This window comes from Alnus glutinosa, chromosome 9, assembly GCF_958979055.1.
Source record: "Alnus glutinosa chromosome 9, dhAlnGlut1.1, whole genome shotgun sequence".
Taxonomy (NCBI): domain Eukaryota; kingdom Viridiplantae; phylum Streptophyta; class Magnoliopsida; order Fagales; family Betulaceae; genus Alnus; species Alnus glutinosa.
Window position 1 is genome coordinate 7,676,593 of NC_084894.1, and position 16,568 is coordinate 7,693,160.

The following is a 16,568-nucleotide window of genomic DNA, read 5'->3' on the forward strand; positions in this document are numbered from 1 at the left end:
AAAATTTTAACAGAATTTGACGCCAGGGATCGATTTGTAATTATTGCATATCACGAGGACCTCCAGTGAACTTTTTAAACCATAGGGAGTGAAAAATAATTATGGTATACCACAGGGACCTCCGGTGCAATTATCCCAAAATAAAAATAGTTCTACCATATAATCGTTAAACCAAACAGGGCCTTAAAAAAAAAAAAAAAAAAAAAAAAAGTCTGACTTGGTTATATACCTGATGACGTGTACGAAATCCATCATTCCACATAGAGCAGCATTTTGTATGGGACCCCTTGTAGTCTACCTACGATGACTCCAAGTCTCCAAAAAAAAAAAAAGAAATAAGAAAATAAAATAAAATAAAATAAAAAAATCTCATTTCCTTTCCGCCATTTAGGAGAGAAGGGAAGAGGAAAGAAACAGTACACGGAGCTGTAGTTGCAGCAGTGAGTCTCTGATATTTCTCGTGATTTGCATTTCAACCTTTTTCCCTCTCTCTCTCTCTCTCTCCTCATTCACTTCCTTCAACCTCTAAAACCATACCCACACCAAAAGCCCAAAAAGCGACTCTCTCTCTCTCTCTCTCTCTCTCCCTCTGTGGGTGTTGGAGAAACGGAACCCTAGGTTCTCTGGCCTTGACGCCGCGCCTCTCTCTCCGTTAAAAAAGGGGCGTCTTTTTGGCGTTCTTTGTAGCTGGTTAGCAATCAGTCGGTGTTTCGCGGGACCACTCTGATCTTCTTTCAGGTCTGCTTTACTTTTTCTCTGTGACTTCAAAAGTCTGTGTTTTGTTGTTGTTGTTGTTGTTGTTTTTCTTTTTTGAAATCTCTTTAATTCGATGCTGATGCATACTGAGAGTTGAGTTTATGAGGTGGCACATGCGTATGATCATATGATTTTTCTTTTTTCTTTCACGAACTTCATTTTTTTTTTTAATTTTTGTTTTCATTTTCAGCTTTAATTGTTAGTGTAATTAACTCTGGATTGTTTTTTATTATTATCATTTGCATTCTTCATAATTTTCTTGTGGCAGTTAGAAATGTTCGTAATTACTTTTTTGTTGTGTAAAGAGCGGATTTTTAGGTAGTGTTAGAAAATAGAAAAAAGGATTAAGTGGATCCATTATCATTTAGTTGATCCTGAGTTATGGTTTGGCTCGTGAAATTTTCGCCCTTTTTTTGGGCGAATTATTTGCGGAGAAAGATCTATATGAAACTCCCTAGTTTGTGAACAGCCAGTATCAACCACTCTGTGTGCATTGAAAGCTAGAGGCAAATTCATCCCAAAAAAGAAAAGAAAAGCTAGAGACAAGAACACAGATGCTTGAGCCGATTATCCTCAATTTGTGATATCGAACTTAACACATTAAATTTTTCTTGAATTTTTGAGCTTGTTTGAAAAGAGAATTTTGAGAATTGTTATGGCTTTGTGAATGGTCCTTGGATCAAATGGCATGTCTTCCCTCTACTGAAATAAGGGCTAGGGGGTAAGGTCACAGTTTCAATCCTACACTGGTTCATAATCTGTGTTTGCCTATAGAAAAGATTGTTATAATTTTATGATAGCTTCTGCACTTTAGATTTCACATTTTTTTTCATGTTTTCCAAAGTGTCACGCTGGAAGATTTTGTAAATGAAAATCAAAATTGAGTCTTTAGCTTTGGTTATATATAATAGACTTTTTAGCCCTTTGTGGAAGGCAAAGTATGCATTTATATTAATGTTAAGAGATAATTTTAAGGCATGTACTTATCTGAGATGTTGCAATCATGACAGATTGGATGCTTCATTTTTAGCGAGGAGACTTTAACGACCCATTCGAATCTGCAAATCACTATGATTGAAGGAAGATTCAGAGTTTATGTGGCTTGTTTTCTAGTTTCTGTGTTCGTCCATATGCGAAATTCTTCTCTAGAATTGGGTTAGATTTCATTTGCAAAGCTGTATCAATCTTTTGTGGAATTTTGGATGAATCCAGCCAAGATGGAAACCCTACCCAGTACTAGTGAAATTGTTGAATCAACAGAAGAATCAGATTCTCAATCAAAAGTGAATAAGGAAAAAGGAAAGCAATGTATGCCAGAATCAGGAAATAAGTATTCTATAGAGGATGACATAAATCGCCTTTTCCAGGCAATCGACATCAGAACTAAAGCTAGAAGATCAGGTCAGTTGCATGAAATTGGTAAAGACCCTTTGAGAAAGAGTGCTCAGAAAAGGCCAATGAGAGTTAGTTCATCTCATGCAACGGGAATTGGAATATCAGAGCCCGTGAGTTTGAAGCAAGCCCTAAGAGGACTGTGCATCTCGCAGGCATCAGAGATGGCTGCCATGAAACGATTATCTAAGCCAGCCAGTTCGCCAGGGGGGTCAGAAGCGGGAACTATCAAAAGGTTGTATAGGGCAGTGGTTGTTGAGGCAAATGGATCTGGTACTCCATCCAGAGCAGGTAAGGGGAATTTGATGGAAATCTCTCTTGTACCAGAAGAAAGCACATCAAAATTTTCTGATATGATGCCTGAATCCATGCAAGCACCTGAGGCAGAGTTATCAAACGCAAGGTCTCATCCTTCTATTCCTTTGGCTGATAAAATGATGCCAGAGGCAATGATGACTAGATTAGCATCACAAGGTCAGATTGTACCTTTGCAGACAGAGGTTGGGAGTGAAATTTTGAAGGCAGAGGTTGGAAAACTGAAAGCTGCAGATTCTTCAATCACTCATGGTAGCCAGAATGTTCAGGAGGTGGATGCAGCTGCTCCCACCTCGATAGAAGTTCCAAGCAAAACTCCAATGCCTGATGAGAGACAGAAAGGTAAGTTGCATTCTCTGAGTTCCATAGCTAGCTTCAGCAGTGCTAGTAAGATTAGCAAATGGACTAGCAATAGTCCAAATTTAATGAAGCCAGTCTTCGGGAACAAGACCTCTGTTAAGAAGAAAATAAAACAGGATTCAAGTTCTGCCTCAAGCAGTTTCAATCCATGTAATGAAAAACTTGATAATGATTCGGTTCCTAGTACGAGTAATTTGGACAACCAGACACAAACTTGTACTATAGAGCATGATAGGAAACAAAATGAGAAAGCTTCTCCAGCGTCCAGCAGTACGAATCTTAGCATTGAAGTCAATTCAAGTACTCTGGACACGGGCTCAAGCAAACTTGGTTCTGGTTTGAATTGCATCAATAGAAGTAAATCTTTAGTGACAAAAGCTGATGAGAGATCAAGGTCTAGAGAAAAGGGTGAGTTCTCTCAGAGCTCAAAAAGTAGCATCGGTGACTACAGCAGTAGCACAACCAATAGTGAGGAGAGCAATGTATGTGGGTCTAGTCGCAGTGGCAAAAGGCCTCACATGTCAAAAGACTTGAGATGGGAAGCCATCCACTGTGTTCAGAAACAGCAAGGAAGCTTGAGTTTGAGGCACTTCAAGCTGCTCCGAAGGCTTGGCTGTGGGGACATTGGAACTGTTTATCTTTCTGAGCTAACTGGTACAAACTGCCTATTTGCTTTGAAGGTGATGGATAATGAGTTTTTGGCAAGCAGGAAAAAAATGCCCAGGGCCCAAACTGAAAAAGAGATACTGCAAATGCTGGATCATCCTTTTCTTCCTACGCTTTATGCCCATTTTGCAACAGATAAGCTGTCATGCTTGGTTATGGAGTATTGTCCAGGTGGAGATTTGCATGTGCTGCGGCAGAAGCAACCAAGTAGGAGTTTCTCTGAACTAGCAGCCAGGTAGTGTCTCTTATTAAGGTTCAGGTTTGAAAATTTGTGCATGGATTTTTTGCTTAATAATGTTATGAACTTGATAATGACCTGTGCGTATATAATATAGTCCTGCGATACATAGTTTATTTATGAGTGATGTGGTCATTTTCTGTGTCTCTTAAAAACATTTTCCCAATTTTTTATCCAGTATACCACTTTGCTATGTGTTTATGCACACACATTTAGGTTCAAGTGACGCCTGATTGATTTTAACAAAAGCTACTTCCCTAAATAACTTTTCATTACAATAATATTTTGTTAAAATCAAGGTGACAGGACATAGAAAACCATCTTATCCACAAAGTGTTCAAAATATAAGTCTTTTACACTCCTTTTGCAGAGTTTTTTGTATTCCTAAATATACCACACAAATAAATTTATGAATTTAATAATAAAAGGAAATGGGGTCATAATCCCTGTATTTTTTTTCATTTTGACTTTAAGACCCCAGTTTTCAATTTGATAGATTCAAGACCCAAGTTTGAGCCTGTTTTAAATTTGAGACTTTTATCAGTCTTTCCATCAAATTGATAATGGAAATTGTTGTGAAATTACAATTATGTCCCTCAAATAATATATATATTTTAAATAAAAAAACTAAGCCGGTGGAGGCTATTGGGTGGCTCCAGGAATTACCTTAAGTCTATGGCTGACCTTGAGTGTCAGGGCACTTAGCCCGTGCTTACTAGGTAAAAGTTTGATTCCTACCAACTTACATATGACACTGATTCCTTGGTTTCCCTTACTAAGAAGTATAGATTGGATTCATGTCTTGTTAATTGGAGTAGGAATCAGGTGTCTGGCGAAGTGGCGAGGATGGATCCTGTGTCAACTGAGTGTGTGTTGTTTATTTTTGGTTGTTATGCAAAAAACGTGCTGGACTCTTCATGATAATCATAGATTACATGAAGGAGAGAAATTACTTACATGCAAGTAATAAAAGATTAAGTGAATTTGCTACATCATCTGTCATTCACAACATAATTGTTCCTTGGTCCTTCAAATCTCTAGAATAATTCAAGCCAACGCATTTGCAGGTTTTATGTTGCTGAAGTCCTCCTCGCACTGGAGTATTTACACATGCTTGGAGTTGTTTATAGAGACTTGAAACCAGAAAATATCCTGGTCCGAGAAGATGGTCACATCATGCTCTCAGATTTTGACTTGTCTCTCAGATGTTCTGTCAATCCAATGGTGCTTAAATCGTCTTCTCCGACTGTGGAGCCCGAAAAAAAGATGTCGAGTCCATGTACTGAATCTAGCTGCATTGACCCTTTCTGCCTCCAACCTTCCTGGCAAGTCCCATGCTTCACTCCTAGACTTATAACTGCTGCAGCAAAAGCTCGGAAGGTAAAAGCTGATCTAGCTGCCCAGGTGAGCCCATTGCCGCAGCTTGTCGTGGAGCCAACAAGCGCCCGATCAAACTCCTTTGTTGGAACCCATGAATACCTTGCTCCTGAGATCATCAAAGGTGAGGGTCATGGGAATGCGGTTGATTGGTGGACGTTTGGAATATTTCTATTCGAGCTCTTGTATGGTAAGACACCCTTCAAGGGTTCAGGAAATGAGGAGACATTATCTAATGTAGTGTCACGAAGCCTCAAGTTCCCAAATAGCCACCTTGTTAGTTTTCACGCAAGAGATTTGATCAGAGGGCTGCTAGTAAAGGATCCTGAAAATCGGTTAGGATCGGTGAAAGGCGCTGCAGAGATCAAGCAGCACCCTTTCTTTGAAGGCCTTAATTGGGCTCTGATACGGTGCGCGGTACCACCAGAACTGCCGAAGCCCTCTGATGTTGAAACTGCACAGAAAAAGGAGGGCACCAAGTGTAATGAGCTGGAGGCTACAGGAGGAGAGTATGTGGAGTTTGAGCTATTCTAGTTAGAAAAAAAAATGGGGGGGGGGGGGGTTTCTTTTCTAAACTTTTTTCATCCTTGTTGCAACTGATAATACAGCTTATAATGTAAATGTAATTCAATAGTAATGGCGGCAAATTATAGGTTTTTATATATATATCAACACTGAATCAGTAGCTGAGAGATTCCAAACGGGGGAATTAAGGGTGCATTTTTCTTGTTTGTTTCCTTTTTCCTCACAATGGCCTTCCCTGTTCATACGTTCTGTTTTTGGCAGAATTAACATTTTGAATCCCTGGTTTTGTGGCCGGTTAAGCATTTCTGGAGTCAGAAATATTGAATTCATGCAAGTTTGACTAAAGAGCATTGCTCGTTTTTTAAATCATATGTAAATTCTGCTCAAATTCTGTTCCCATTGGCCATGCATCCATTATAGAATTAGAAAATGTATTTTCTTTCTTGTTACTCCAAATGCAATGTCCTGGAGACCAACATCAGAAATAGGCAAAGGATGTAAATCATGTAATGTAGAGGAAGAAGATGGCCTGGATTTTATATTGAAGGTACAAGACAGAATTTCAAGCATAATTAAATTAATTATGTTTTTCTTTTCAGTAGCATAATTTTATATATAAATATATATCATTTTCCTCTTTAAAAAAGTTAAGAAAAAGAAAAACAGAAAAATAATGTCTTAGGGAAGTTGCCTTAACACCCCCCCCCCCCCCCCCCCCCTAACGTCCACTTTCTTCAATTTTTTTTTTTTTTTTAAGTAATGTTATTTAGTAATTGTTATATTATTATCATATAAGTTGATGTGACAGTGAACATCAACTATTACATTATAGAAAATGATTGAATTACAATAAGTACACAACAAATGCACAACTCCAAGGCATATGTGGGAGGACCCACATGTGTGGACTCCACCCCAATGTGCCTTGGAGTTGTGCACTTGTAGTGCATGTATCATTTCCTTTACATTATTAATTGTAACAAAAAAAAAAAAAAAAAAACCTAAAGACTTATTTATCTATCACGTCGTCTTAGTTGTATGGTAAGTAGTATAACAGTCTACTAAATATTATTACACTTTTTCTTTAAAAAAAAAAAAAACCTGAGCAAAATTTAGATATATGTGATATGACTTCTGACGCAAATGACAAGTTTTTATTGGGTTTATTACATGAAAAATAATTACTTCTTCCGTTAAATGTTTGAGGAAAATTAAGATAGGACCTAATTTGGGTCCTTATATTATTATTATATATATTATTCGCACAACTCTTACAAAATAATGTTAATGTGTCTAATATTTTTAAAAAATAAAAATAAAAATACTAGACATATCAATATTGTTGTGCAAAATAATTGTGCAGCTTATTATAGGGCCAAAACTCTGGAGGTAGAAGGCAATAATTTGGCAATAATTTTTCCATATGGTAATCAGTAGAATGTTACCTGAGTACAAATAACCCGAAATGCACCCGACCCAACCCAATACTAATCTGGCCCATGACCAGCCCCATCTCCAACAACGAGTTTTCAAACTCTGAGGCCAATCAAATTAGCACAAATCCTCCACACTCACAGGAGGGATGAGGGCACTGCAAAGTAGAGTGTCAACTCCTCTAAATTTAGGACGGTTTTGCCCCTCCTCCCACCCACTCTCTGTAAAGCCCCCATTTCTTGTTCGTCTTCTTCCGCCAACCCAATACCCGCCTCTTCAAAACTCAATTCCCCACAAACCCAATTCCTCCTTTTCATTTGGTTCTTCGATAAGAGCATCAATGGCTTCTTCTACAACGCCACCCACAGGCGCAGAGGCAGAGATCAAACCTTTCTCTGTGCTCTTTGTGTGCTTGGGCAACATCTGCAGAAGCCCAGCTGCTGAAGGAGTCTTCAGAGACTTGGTCAAGAAAAGGGGTTTGGATTCCAAATTCTACATTGATTCTGCTGGCACCATTAACTACCATGAGGTGGGTATCATTCAATTATGCCCCTTGTTTGGTTACTGAGAGAACAGAGGAAAGGAAAAGAAAATGGAGATAGTATTGAGGAACTGAGAGTTGATATGTGTTCTTTTCGTTTGTTTTTAAATGTTTTCACTGTCATGAAAGGGAAATCAAGCGGACCCAAGAATGCGAGCGGCCTCTAAAAGTCGTGGGATTGAGATAACATCTATATCGAGGCCCATCCGGCTGTCTGATTTTAGAGATTTCGATATCATTCTTGCAATGGACAGGCAAAACAGAGGTAGGATAATCTTAGGCATTGTATTTAAGAACCAAGATTTTGATTTCCCCCCCCCCCCCTTCCTCATATTTGATAATTGCAGCGCATTCTATTTGCTGCGCGCGCAAACATATTCACATTATTTATTTTTATGCATTTATTTATTTTGTGGTTGTTGATGTTGGCTGTAGAGGATATATTGGAGGCTTTTAATAGGTGGAAATTTAAAGAAACCCTCCCTGCTGATGCACACAAAAAGGTTAGTGTAAGATTGTTATCAGGGTCTGCTGTGGTTTGGATCGTGTGGTCTCATTGGGGTATGGAATTATTCAGGTGAAGTTAATGTGCTCCTATTGTAAGGAACATGATGAAACTGAAGTCCCGGATCCTTACTATGGTGGACCTCAAGGTTTTGAGAAGGTAATATAATGATTAGTTCATCTAGTTTATTGTCATTTACAAAGATGGAGAATAGATGACTCTGTTCTTTGTGCATGTTTTGGAGTTCGAAATATTTATATGCAGTGTACTATATGCACCAATGGTCATAGTATTGTGTTGCATTTGTGAGATTTTCAACTAAAGAATTATCTGCAGTGTATGGCACTGGGTAATGGTCAAGAAGTTGTTGCTTCGTGAAAACTTTAATGGAATTTCAAAAATTGAGACATGATGACTTTGTAATGTAGATATGATGTCAAATATCTGCAAGCATTCAAACTGTTTGAAGGTTTTAAACTAAACTTCAGTTAGGAAGTTATCATATGTTTCTTCCTATATTGCTTATTCTAATAGTGTAACTAGTCTAGATGGTTCATTTGAAAGACATAAGTATGGTATTCAGGTTTGGCTTGGCAAATCATGTGCTTTTGTGTACTCAGCATTTTGTACTTCAAAACTGGGATGTTATATATTAAATACTTGTCTTTAAAGAATTTCAGTACTGCGATACTATTAAAATGGTCTCCAGCCGAAGATTTCTGAGTTATATACTGCAGACCCTTCCCCAACTTTCTGATTTTAAACTAGTAATAATGGTAAGAATTTCAGTACTTCTAATTTATAGTTGGCTTATGCAACCTCATTTTATGGCAGGTTTTAGATTTGCTTGAAGATGCTTGTGGATCATTGTTGGATAGCATCTTGGCAGAAAACAAAAACATTTTGGATTCTTAGCAACTGGTTGAAAACCAGTTGATCTTCTCCTGTAGAAGATAGATGAGAGAACTGTATTCTTTACTGTATAATCCTCTTCTATTGGTATGTAAAGTATTTACATCTGACCCACCACATTCATGTTAAGCCCAAAGTACCCTCATTATGGATTTCTTTTTTTCTTTTTTCCTTTTTTCCATCCATAAATTGGCTTATGGTACTTCTTGAACTATTTCTGTGGAATTGGATTTGTGGTGTCACTTTGTTAAACTGAATTATTTGACCTAACAGAATGAACAAATGAAAATTTTTAGTTATTGCATCTGAGGCAGCAATTAGTATGTTTGATATATACATGAGCACCTGTATTCTACATTCTTCTGTAGTCGTTTGTTGGGATCTTGGGTTTGTGAGAGTTGAGAGTTAACGCCTTTAGAGTTTCTTTGTAAGGGCTCCTACATTCTTCTATACTCTTTGTAAGGACTTTTTACAACATGTAGGGTCACCATCTTAATTCAAAAGTTTTAGTGAGTGAGTTTGGCCTCAGCAATGTCATATTAACTCATCATTTTTGGTCACTACCCAAGTCTCACACTCGGATATTCCAAAATCACTCGATATTCATAATTCTCCGAAGAATTCTATTATATTTCTATTTCAGTGTATCTTTAGTGATCATCCATTTAGCTGGATGTGAATTTGTCAACTTTGCTGAACATACTATAGCAGCAAATGGTCTTCCTAATTGATTTTTTATTTATTTATTTATTATTATTATTATTTTAAAATTTTTTAACTATACAAACAACTAGGGAAAAAAAAAAAACCAGTAGAAACTAGGGATAGTCTTTCCCACTGTCAAGGTGGATGAGAAAACGCAGCTAAGGGGTGATCGGAATGCTTCTAGAATGGAGTCTGGCAGCGACCCCATGTTCTACATGATAGATACATAAGTTTGTACTTCTATGAATTTTCTTGGCTTTCTAATGAGAGGAGACACGAAAAATGAGGATAATGTCCAAGATGATTGGAGCAATTTGCCAATCAATGGTGAGGTCTGAGTTGTTGACAGCAAGTACCACAACTTGTGAATCTCCTTCCAAAATGAAGGATTGAAGCCTGAGAGATACTACCATTCGAGTTGCTATGAGGGCAGCGAGGGCTTCTTCAGTATTGGGATCACATGGAGGCCCTAAGCTTGATTGAGCTGTGAGAATTTGACCAGAGGAGTCGCAGCAGATGGCAGCATGTATAGATAAACGTTCTCTGATAGTTGTATCAACATTTATCTTCAGCACATTTGTTGTGGGGGAGGAGCGCTGGATAAGGAGAATTTTCAGGCAGAGAGGTGTTCAAGGGATATCTTCTTATGTGGTCATTGGGGAAAGTTGGGGAGAAGGGGTCTTCCCGACCTAGGGCTTCAGTTTGAGAGATGAGGTTTTCAAGGTTTGGGATATGGTTTTCCATACCAGCAGGGGACAGGGAAGAAAGATACCAGAGGTGACTAAGAGAGAAAGAGAGGGGGTGATAAGGAATGAAGAAAGGGAGAAGCCATGGCATCTGCTCCATGATTGTTCCATCTGGCCACTAGCATAAACAATGTCTTAAAAAATCACCTGCATGCAAATTATCAAACCAAAACAGGACATATCGCTTATTATTATTTCTAACACTATAACATCCTCTTACAGACTGTTGGTAGCGACAAGAATAAAAAAGACTAGCTTCAAATATATGCAAAACCTTTCTTCCTCGATAGAAAACCATTTCACAGTAACTTGTATAGGATGAAAATACTGGATGAATTTTTTTTTTTTTGGCCAAATTAAAACAGAGACTTTATGTCATCTGTATCCTTCCTCTCAGCTTCAAAAATTTAAAATCATACTATGAAGCTCCGTCTCTTTTGACCACGTTTCCTCCTTGGGTTGCCACTGATCATGAAAGAAAAAGCATTTGCAAGCTCTGAATCCTCTTCGTTTACAAGGATCTTTGCCGCACTTGGGTTGGCAAGGAGGAGCTTTGACACAAGATATCCTGCAATCGACCAGGTTTGATACAGCCGTGCCTGTTTTCCGATAAACTTTCCTCGCTTGGTGTCATAATATTCAGGCCACTTATCTCCAGAAATGCGTCTCTCAGCAACCTCAACAGCCTTCAAGGCGATTTCTGGTCTATCCATCTTTATACATGCCACTGTGAGCTGAAAAACAAGCCCCACAACATGTTAATTTCATTTTTTTTTTAATAAGTAAATCATTCTCAAAAGAAAACACACCATGTTAATTTCATAAAACATCTTTCTAGTCATTGTGCTGTACGCTATAAATAACAAGAAAATGGAAAACTTTGCATTTCCAGCTTCCCGGATCTACTGCAACATACTACACGTCTTAGTGGTGAAGCACAAAGAGCAATTGCCCAACATATCAGATATACCGAAAGAACCAAATGCCTACAAAAAGCCATATGGAAGAAACTCCAACACATACAGGCAACATACTATTTAGCCCGAGTTCAACACATATAGGCATCATATATTACCTCAAAGAGGAGTTCGGGTATACATAAAATACCAAATCAGGCCAATTATACACAACCCATGTGTTTTTCTATTGTGATTCTAAATATCTGTTGTTTGGTTTTCTTAAATTATTTAATTCTCAAGGCCTTGCCTCGCCTTACCAACTACCACCTGCCTCCGCTTAAGGGTCTGATGATACGATTGACTAGGCAAGTCCTCAAGGACATCTCAGCAACAAAGCAGTCAGTACTGGGATAAAAGTGTTTCACACTTTCAGTAATGTATAGTGGTTGGCATGCATAAAGTATCACAGACCCATAACTACTTTGATATCAGTTACTGGCAAGAATTTGCCAAAACATGATCGCACAATTTGAACTAGAGACATACATGAAGAAGAGATCATTAGGCCCTTAAACTTAGCCTTCCACCCCTCATCATGTAAAAATATTAACTACAGCATCCATTAATTGCCGACACATTTAAGGAGGCATCAAGTCCGTAAATAAATGGAGCATTACAGTTGTAAGTCGTGAAGGGAATAAAGGCTCTTCCTAGTTGGTTTAAAAGAGATGTTTCTGGACAAAGATATATGTGTTCAATTCAATAATGAACCCTACATGATGTCTAATTAAGAGGGTCGAAATGTCAGGATAAAAAGAAAAATGGCTCTTAACATGGCCGAAACAAAAGGACAAACCGGCCTCTTCAAATTCTTTACAACTATAGACCAAGAAGTGTGGAACATAGAAGTTTTAGGTACCACAATGACCTCTTGTACTTGAGATGAATTTAACTTTGACCTCTTCGAAATGTCCTTAAATAGATATTGATAAGAAAAGAGGGGTATCTTGAGATTATATCCATTGAGCTCAGACTTGCTTATCTTCAAGTGTGTATAAACCCACAAGAATGCAGGGGATGGAGTGTGACAGGAGGGAAGCATACCAAGATGCCATAGATATCAATGACATTCATATTCAACACGGTGGCACACACTTACTAGGGGTTAGCAAATTACATAGTACCATTGCTTGAGCACATCAACAAAGCTCTTCTTTTGTAGAAACATTGAATATAAACTGGTATTAATTGGCAAATATTAACTTATTGTGGCACTCTGACGTAGTGGTAAGAACTGAAATAAAACAAAAAACACCAAACTAACCTGCCAGAGCAATGTTGGCCAAGAACCTCCATTGTGGTAAGACCAAGGACTGCAACAAATAACAAAGTTAAAGGGAGGAGTTAAAAGTTAGGAATAGAAACTTAATAAAAACCAGTGTAAAGGCATTACGTGTTCTTGGGATCACTGCCTGTGATAATTCTCCATTCCTGGCCTTCAAGAGCAGGATAACATATTTTGAGTGGCATATCTGCAACTAATTGAGCCCATTTTGCTTCTATAAGGTCCAATATCGCATGTGACTGATCCGGCGTTGCAAGACTGCTTACAATAGACCATAAATTTCCAAGAGAAAAGATACGGAAATCCATGTGAGCTGGCTGCAGATTTCCAATCAAATAGCCTCCTTTACTAGGCATAAATTCCACCAGCCAGGAAGGGATCTGATCTGGGTATATGTTGAACTTATTAACAGCATCGAATGAGTATTCCTCCGTCTGGTAACGGTAGATCTCATTGAGTTTTCTCATATCTATCCAGTAATATTCCCTTATGTGGAAAGACAATGCAACTAGACGATTATTAAGTGCTCGTATAAGGTCGGCTGATGCATCCTCAGGAGCAAGCATCTCACGAGCACAAAGTAATGCTGAATAAAACAGCGCCTGCAAGGACATGCAACATTGTGTACAAAGTTATGCCATTCATCTTTTCTCTTATAAAGGAAGAACGCTCATCAACATGCACCAGTAGCTTTAGCTTTTGCAAACAAAAGAACGGATTGCCTCTAAAGTCTAAACTCAAAATCTCAGTTCCCCTTAATGGTTCTTACGTTCTCTTCTAGTCATTGCAGAATTTTTAACTTGAAATCTAGCATTGCAAAATAACACGTGCAACCATTATGCTTCATAGTTAACATCTATGCCGCATGTCAGCTTATCAGCTTCTAAAGAAGCCAGCAGGTTTATCTTATAAAATCCGTAAGCAACAGGTCTTTCTATCCTTCTAGAATAGGCCCTAAATTAAAAAAGAATAACAATAATAATAAGAGAAACTATAAAGAAAAAACTATGATACTTGTATCAAAGTTGTATTTAAAGTGAAAAAGAAAGAAAACCTGAATTTCCAAGGGATGGCCATGAATTCCCATGCGACGATCTATCATGCAAGAACCGTCCGTGACCAATAAAGTAGGAAACATATCAAAACCATCAGCAAGACACAACTTTAAAATCATTTTGATCCCAGTTTGCACATCAACTCTCTCTTGCACTGATAAATCTCCAGAACATTTTCCATATGCTCGTAACAATATAATCCACCACAATCCTGAGTAAAATTATATTATTTATAAATCAAAATTCATAGACACACATGTTTTCAAAGATAAATTATTAGCCAAAATGTTATTTCTCACCAGAATCAACCGGTGCAACGCGGCCAATTGCTGCTTCACCAAAGTCGGGATCTAATACATCTTCAGTTGCAGAATCATCACCATCTAGTGGAACCGTGCGCACCTTGAAACTGGCAGGCATCAGTCCTTGACCAGGGCTATGGCAATCCATGGTTTTCTCCCAGCTCTGTCAAGAGGAGTGTTAATAGCTCGTCTAGATTAGGGAAAAAAAAAAACAGTAAAACTCAAAGACAACATCTACATCAAGTAAGATTCTTGTGCTAAGGGGAGCTTTCCAAACAAAGAACCTATTAAGCATGAAGTTGATCAAAAATCCTAGATATTTTTTGATGTGGACCCCAAGAAACCAAGACATTTGGTATGTAGTCCTTAAGCAAATTTCCCAACGTAAAATGTTCAGAATTTGTTCATTTACCGTAGTTTTTTTTTTTTTTTTTTTTTTTTTTTAAAAAAAAAAATGAATAATAAAGCCCATTTACCATAGTTTAAATCAGAAACCAATTAGTGCATAAGCTTACATTTGTAGAAGAATAAAATAGGAGAAGGGATTTCTAGTTCAGAACTGGCATAGCATGCGTTAGTTGTGATTATATAAAACAACTATGAAAGAGAATCTTCCCTTCAGTAAGCATAAAGAGATTGATTAAATAATTAATCAAGAGAAATCATATTACCTGCAACTGAAGGGTGTACAGAATGAAATTTCGTACAATGTCATACTCTCCCTTTAAAAGGAAAGCTATCCCAGAAGGTATGAAATCTCGAATAAAGACCTGATCATAGTTCAGAATACTAGAGCTGCTTGGATCATTAGCAGCGATGGTTCCAATTGGATTATTACAATAATAAACAATGGAGGCCCTCAGCAAGTTCCATGCTTCATCCTCAATCAGATTTACCCTACCTGTATCCGATGTATCTTTGATTGTTCCGGTTGCAGCTGGCTCACCATTTGTAACTAGACCTCCATTTTCATGTTTCAATTGCTCACCCATCTCAAATTCTTCAGTACTTGGTCCAATGCTCGTTCCATTGACAGGCACTGATGGTCCACTTGCTTCCCTCCCTATGAACCAGGTCTCATTATGATCCTCTGCAGTTACCCCACTCACACTTTCAGCCTTTTGACATTTGCAACCGATAGATTCCACTCTACTAACATCAGTCTTCCCATCAAAAACACCACCTCTACACTGTAATGCATAGACCCTCCTGCAACTCTTTAACAATCGCATGGAGACGGGCCTTTTGTCACTTGTATTATTCACATTGGCTTTAATTGCATGAAGTGAGTTTGAATTTTTGCTGCTTAGATCAGAATGATGAAGGCGAGGTAATAAAGACCCAGATAGAACTCGTAGAATTGCTTCTGATGTAGCCATTGCCATAACAAGCACTAATATTCAACTCTACACCTCTGAGAACTACCTCTGGATTTAGTTACAGGCACCTACCAATGCAAAACAAAATAGGCTCAAATCATCAAAGTTCGTGAAACCAACATATATATAGTGAGAGATTGATCGATAAGAGTTCCGGATTCTGCAAAACCATTCTGTTTCAATTAAATTCCGTAAAAAAAGCTAGAATACGCAACGAAACTTGATTAAGTAATTCCAATGCAATAAGTTATGATAGATATTGTATTCCAAGAAAATCATGATTAAGTAACACCAAGATTTTTATTATTTAATAATCAAAATTCAAGCCTAGGTTTTTATCATCTTTCTAAGAGTTTGTATCTGTTTCTGTTTCGGGGCAAACTAAATTCATGAGAACGCTGGCTACGGGAACCAAAGTATGTTATCTGTTTCAGTATTCTTGTCTGGTTGCTGAGAAAAGGCGAAGGGTGAAAGAAAGAAAGAAAGAAAACAAAACAATCTTTGCCTCAGTTTTCTCACCAACCAACCAGAAAGTTCCAATTCCCGTATCTCGAGTCGTCATCAGAATAAGTCAAAAAGAAAAAAAAAAAGAAAAAAAAAAAGGGAAAGCTCAAGCACCGAGAATTGAATTCCAGTAGACAAAGACAAGAACAAACAACGATGTACAAACCATTTGGGCGAGTGTTGAGGAAACTTCGGGGGTCCATTATCCATCATCCATGTGCATGGGATATCGGAGTAGTGTAGGTTTGCTTACCCATTTCTCATTCAGTCAGGAACTCATCTTTGCTTGCCATTTGCCTTCTCATGATTTTCTTTGGAGTTGGGGTTTTAAATGGGATTCCTCGCTACTCGGCCTGAACAAAGGATGGAGACCCAGTCACCCTAGCCAAAGCGTCACAGTTTTGGTGGCCCAATGTGCCGTTCTGCAAATAATTGGAAATCGTGCAAGTCCCAGAGAGGCAGAGATACATTGCCTTCGTTTCTTCTTTCCTTCTCCTTTTTCTTTCTTTTTTTAAAAAAAAAAAAATTAAAAAAAAAACAAATCATGCTGTAAAGCCTGTAATCCGTATATCATTCATTTGATTTTTAAATTTTAATTAATATTTGGCAATT

The 16,568-nt window shown here is 37.9% G+C and overlaps 3 protein-coding genes across 4 annotated transcripts; 2 read left to right on the top strand and 1 right to left on the bottom strand.

Moving 5' to 3' along the window:
* The first annotated feature begins 392 nt into the window (after positions 1–392).
* Positions 393–5,974, top strand: LOC133877349 (serine/threonine-protein kinase D6PKL1-like). The gene is made up of 3 exons (XM_062315616.1): positions 393–738; positions 1,767–3,724; positions 4,795–5,974. The coding sequence occupies exons 2-3, from the start codon at positions 1,959–1,961 to the stop codon at positions 5,636–5,638; spliced, it is 2,610 nt and encodes an 869-aa protein (XP_062171600.1). The 5' UTR covers positions 393–738; positions 1,767–1,958; the 3' UTR covers positions 5,639–5,974.
* Positions 5,975–7,175: 1,201 nt separating this feature from the next.
* LOC133877961 (uncharacterized) lies at positions 7,176–9,232 on the top strand. The gene is made up of 5 exons (XM_062316424.1): positions 7,176–7,592; positions 7,734–7,869; positions 8,040–8,107; positions 8,182–8,268; positions 8,944–9,232. Exons 1-5 carry the CDS (start codon positions 7,212–7,214, stop codon positions 9,022–9,024), a joined length of 753 nt encoding a protein of 250 aa, XP_062172408.1. The 5' UTR covers positions 7,176–7,211; the 3' UTR covers positions 9,025–9,232.
* Positions 9,233–10,630: 1,398 nt separating this feature from the next.
* Positions 10,631–16,424, bottom strand: LOC133877783 (alkaline/neutral invertase E, chloroplastic). 2 transcript variants are annotated; one of them, XM_062316194.1, is made up of 7 exons: positions 16,210–16,424; positions 14,745–15,520; positions 14,071–14,236; positions 13,771–13,982; positions 12,825–13,318; positions 12,696–12,744; positions 10,631–11,206 (listed from the first exon to the last, which is right to left on the bottom strand). In XM_062316194.1, exons 2-7 carry the CDS (start codon positions 15,456–15,458, stop codon positions 10,886–10,888), a joined length of 1,956 nt encoding a protein of 651 aa, XP_062172178.1. In that variant the 5' UTR covers positions 15,459–15,520; positions 16,210–16,424; the 3' UTR covers positions 10,631–10,885. The 2 variants fall into 2 exon arrangements, with proteins under 2 accessions (XP_062172178.1, XP_062172177.1); XM_062316193.1 differs by having other exon boundaries at positions 16,123–16,423.
* Positions 16,425–16,568: the final 144 nt, after the last annotated feature.

Excerpts from the sequence above, each read along its gene's own strand:
- LOC133877349 (XM_062315616.1), top strand. The coding sequence starts at position 1,959 with ATGAATCCAGCCAAGATGGAAACCCTACCCAGTACTAGTGAAATTGTT. Across the intron at positions 3,725-4,794 it reads TTCTCTGAACTAGCAGCCAG|GTTTTATGTTGCTGAAGTCC; the intron begins GTAGTGTCTCTT and ends ACGCATTTGCAG.
- LOC133877961 (XM_062316424.1), top strand. The coding sequence starts at position 7,212 with ATGAGGGCACTGCAAAGTAGAGTGTCAACTCCTCTAAATTTAGGACGG. Across the intron at positions 7,593-7,733 it reads GCACCATTAACTACCATGAG|GGAAATCAAGCGGACCCAAG; the intron begins GTGGGTATCATT and ends CTGTCATGAAAG. Across the intron at positions 7,870-8,039 it reads AATGGACAGGCAAAACAGAG|AGGATATATTGGAGGCTTTT; the intron begins GTAGGATAATCT and ends TGTTGGCTGTAG.
- LOC133877783 (XM_062316194.1), bottom strand. The coding sequence starts at position 15,458 with ATGGCAATGGCTACATCAGAAGCAATTCTACGAGTTCTATCTGGGTCT. Across the intron at positions 14,237-14,744 it reads TGTACACCCTTCAGTTGCAG|AGCTGGGAGAAAACCATGGA; the intron begins GTAATATGATTT and ends TCCTCTTGACAG. Across the intron at positions 11,207-12,695 it reads GGCCAACATTGCTCTGGCAG|CTCACAGTGGCATGTATAAA; the intron begins GTTAGTTTGGTG and ends CTTGTTTTTCAG.